The sequence below is a fragment of the Octodon degus genome, unplaced genomic scaffold (assembly GCF_000260255.1).
Source record: "Octodon degus isolate 3935 unplaced genomic scaffold, OctDeg1.0 scaffold00044, whole genome shotgun sequence".
Classification (NCBI taxonomy): domain Eukaryota; kingdom Metazoa; phylum Chordata; class Mammalia; order Rodentia; family Octodontidae; genus Octodon; species Octodon degus.
In genome coordinates this window covers 9045310-9048197 of record NW_004524620.1, presented here as the reverse complement: position 1 = coordinate 9048197, position 2888 = coordinate 9045310, and the positions used below count along the sequence as shown (strand labels likewise).

General features: G+C 38.1%; 1 protein-coding gene across 1 annotated transcript; it reads left to right on the top strand.

The window, feature by feature from the left end:
• Nucleotides 1–510: 510 nt before the first annotated feature.
• LOC101574902 (histone H3.3-like) lies at nucleotides 511–941 on the top strand. The gene has a single exon (XM_004631740.2). It carries the CDS (start codon nucleotides 531–533, stop codon nucleotides 939–941), a length of 411 nt encoding a protein of 136 aa, XP_004631797.1. The 5' UTR covers nucleotides 511–530.
• Nucleotides 942–2888: the final 1947 nt, after the last annotated feature.

Here is a 2888-nt window from a genome sequence, read left to right as displayed (position 1 = left end):
ACTATTTTTCATTCCCACCATTGCTTCACCAACATTCGCTATTGTTTAATTTCTTTCTTCCTTCCTTTCTTCCTTTCTTCCTTCCTTCCTTTCTTCCTTCCTTCCTTCCTTCCTTTCTTTTTTCAGTTTAATGTATTTTAATAGCACACTTACAGGAGCAGCACAGAAAGACAGACAACGTTAAAAACATGTACTAGCATGTAAAACAACTCAGAAAAGCATAGTGACTGGATGGAATCTACTGTATGATAAAAATGCTACAAACACCATTTAGTTGCTGTCAATAAGAAATTTATTTGTTAAAAAAAAATCCAAATGCTGGCATTTTCCAGAAAAATTTAACAGATTTTTATTAATAATTGTTATAAAGTTGAAGTGCTGAAACTTGCTCACTGAAACGTTTTTGACTTGCATTAATGCTTTATATCCCTCATGAAGATAAAAATTCACACACAAATGAAAATGGAAAAGCTGCCAATACCTGATTTCTGGCCAGCCAAAGGAGAAGGGGGTAAGGAGGTCCCTGTGCCATGGCGCGTACCAAGCAGACTGCCTGTAAATCCTCCAGTGGGAAAGCGCCCAGGAAACAACTGGCTCCAAAAGCCACTCGTGAGAGTGCGCCCTCTGCTGGAGGGGTGAAGAGACCTCATCGTTACAGGCCCGGGACTGCGGTGCTCCGGCAAATCAGACGTTATCGGAAGTCCACTGAACTTCTGATTCGCAATCTTCCTCTCCAGCGTCTGGTTGGAGAAACTGCTCAGGGCTTCAAAACAGATCTGCGCTTCCAGAGCGCAGCGATCGGTGCTCTGCGGGAGGCAAGTGAGGCCTTTCTGGTCGGCCTGTTTGAAGATTCCAACTTGTGTGCCATCCACGCCAAACGTGTAACAATTACGCCAAAAGGTATCCAACTAGCACGCCGCATATATGGAGAATGTGAGTAAGAGCCCACTATGGTGGGAAACATTTCATTCTCAATTTTTTTTTTTCCTCTTCCTGTTATTGGTAGCTTTGAATGTTAGTTTTTTTTTCTCGTGGGGTCAAAAGGTACTTAAGTACTGGTTTAACTTCTTGATGATATTCTTTTTTTTTCGCTGGTAAGATGGAATCTCAGTGTTGTTTTAATTTGCTTTTCTCTAATGGCCAGGAATGTTGAACATTTTTCATGTATTTATTGGCCATTTGTACTTTTAAAAATTATTTATAGGCACAGGCTCACTGTGTAGTCCAGGCTGGCCCTGAACTCACTGTATTGCCTTGCCGGTCTCAAGCTCACAGAATTCCTCCTCTCTTGGCCATCCACAGGCTAGGATTACCGCTGTATGCCCCGTACCCATCCTGTTCTTGTGAGATGTGTCCACTCAATTCAGCTGGGTATTTTTGATTGAGTATCTTATTATAGGAGTCTGAGTTTTTCAAGTTCTTTAAATATTTTTATTTTTTGCCTATTCCATAGGTTATTTTTCACTCTGTTTATTGCTTAATTTTCTGTGCAGAAACTTACATTTTATAGGATGTAAGAATATTTGTTGATTCTTGGAATTATTTCTTTCTGTTCAGAAAGTCCTTTCCTGCACCTGTCTTCAAGAGTTTTACCTATTTTATTTCTAGCTGATTATTTCTGTTGCAACATTTAGATCTTTGATCTGTTTTGATTTTATTTTAGTACATGGTGAGAAATATGAGTCTAGATTCAATCTTGTAGATAACTGGTTTTCCCAGCACCGTTTGTTAAAGAGACTATCTTTCCATCAGTGTAGGTTGTGGGCTCCTTTGTCAAAGATCAGATAGAAGAGTGTGCCTGTAGTTGTTTCCGCATCCTCTATTTTGTTACATTGGTCCATGGCTCCATGTTGTGGTCAGTACCATGCTGGGTTTTTGATGTGGCTTTATAGTGTAATTTGGGGTCCAGGATTGTGATGCCTCCCACGTTGCTGTCATGTGTGAGACTGCTTTTGCTATTGTGAGTCTCTTTTGCTCTCATACGAATTTTAGTAGTGTTTTGTCTAGATGAATGAGGAATGCTATGGGCATTTTGATTGAGATTGCATTAAATTTGTGTATCAATTTTGGAAGTATAGGCATTTTGAAAATATTAGTTCTGCCTATTTAGGAACAAGGGTTACTTTTCATTTTCTGATGTTTTCTTTTCAGAATACTGTAGTTTTTGTTGCCCAGGTCTATCACTTCTTTCATTAGGTCAATTCCTAAGTATTATTTTTCTTGATGAATGTACTGTGAATGGTTTTCCTGATTTCTGTCTTGGTGAGTTTATTATTGGTGTGTAAGAATGCTATCGAATATTATTCACTTTGTATTTTGATGTACTACTGAATTTGGTAATTAATGCTAGGTGCTTTTTGGTGGAATTTTTTGGGTCTTTTGTGTAGAGGATCATATCATGTGAAAATAATAACAATTTGACTTCTTCCATATACACATATAGAAGACAAAAATAGAAGGTATATATTTATCTTTTTTTTCCCCACCTCTGGCTTGATTTCTCTGGCTAATGTTTAAAGAACTATGTTGAACAGGAGTGGTGAAAGTAGACATCCTTGTCTTCTTTCTGACTTTAAAGGAAAAGTTTTCCCCTATGCAATATGATGTTGACCATTTGTTTGTCATTAATGGCTTTTATCATATTGAGATAAGGTCCTTACTGTTTTTGAAGGTTTTGTCATGAGTGGGTGTTAGATTTTTGTCAAAGCCCTTTCTGCATCAGTAGAGATGATAATGCATTTTTAAAATCATTGTTTCTGTCTGTGATGTATTACATATGTCATTTTGCGGGTAGTAAAGCATCCCGCATGCCCGAGACTCTTACTTGGCTGGGATATGCCATCTTTTCGATGACTTTACACATTCTGTTTGCCAGTATCTTATTGAGG

What these genes read in the sequence shown, in the direction of transcription:
- LOC101574902 (XM_004631740.2), top strand. Translation starts at nt 531, where the DNA reads ATGGCGCGTACCAAGCAGACTGCCTGTAAATCCTCCAGTGGGAAAGCG.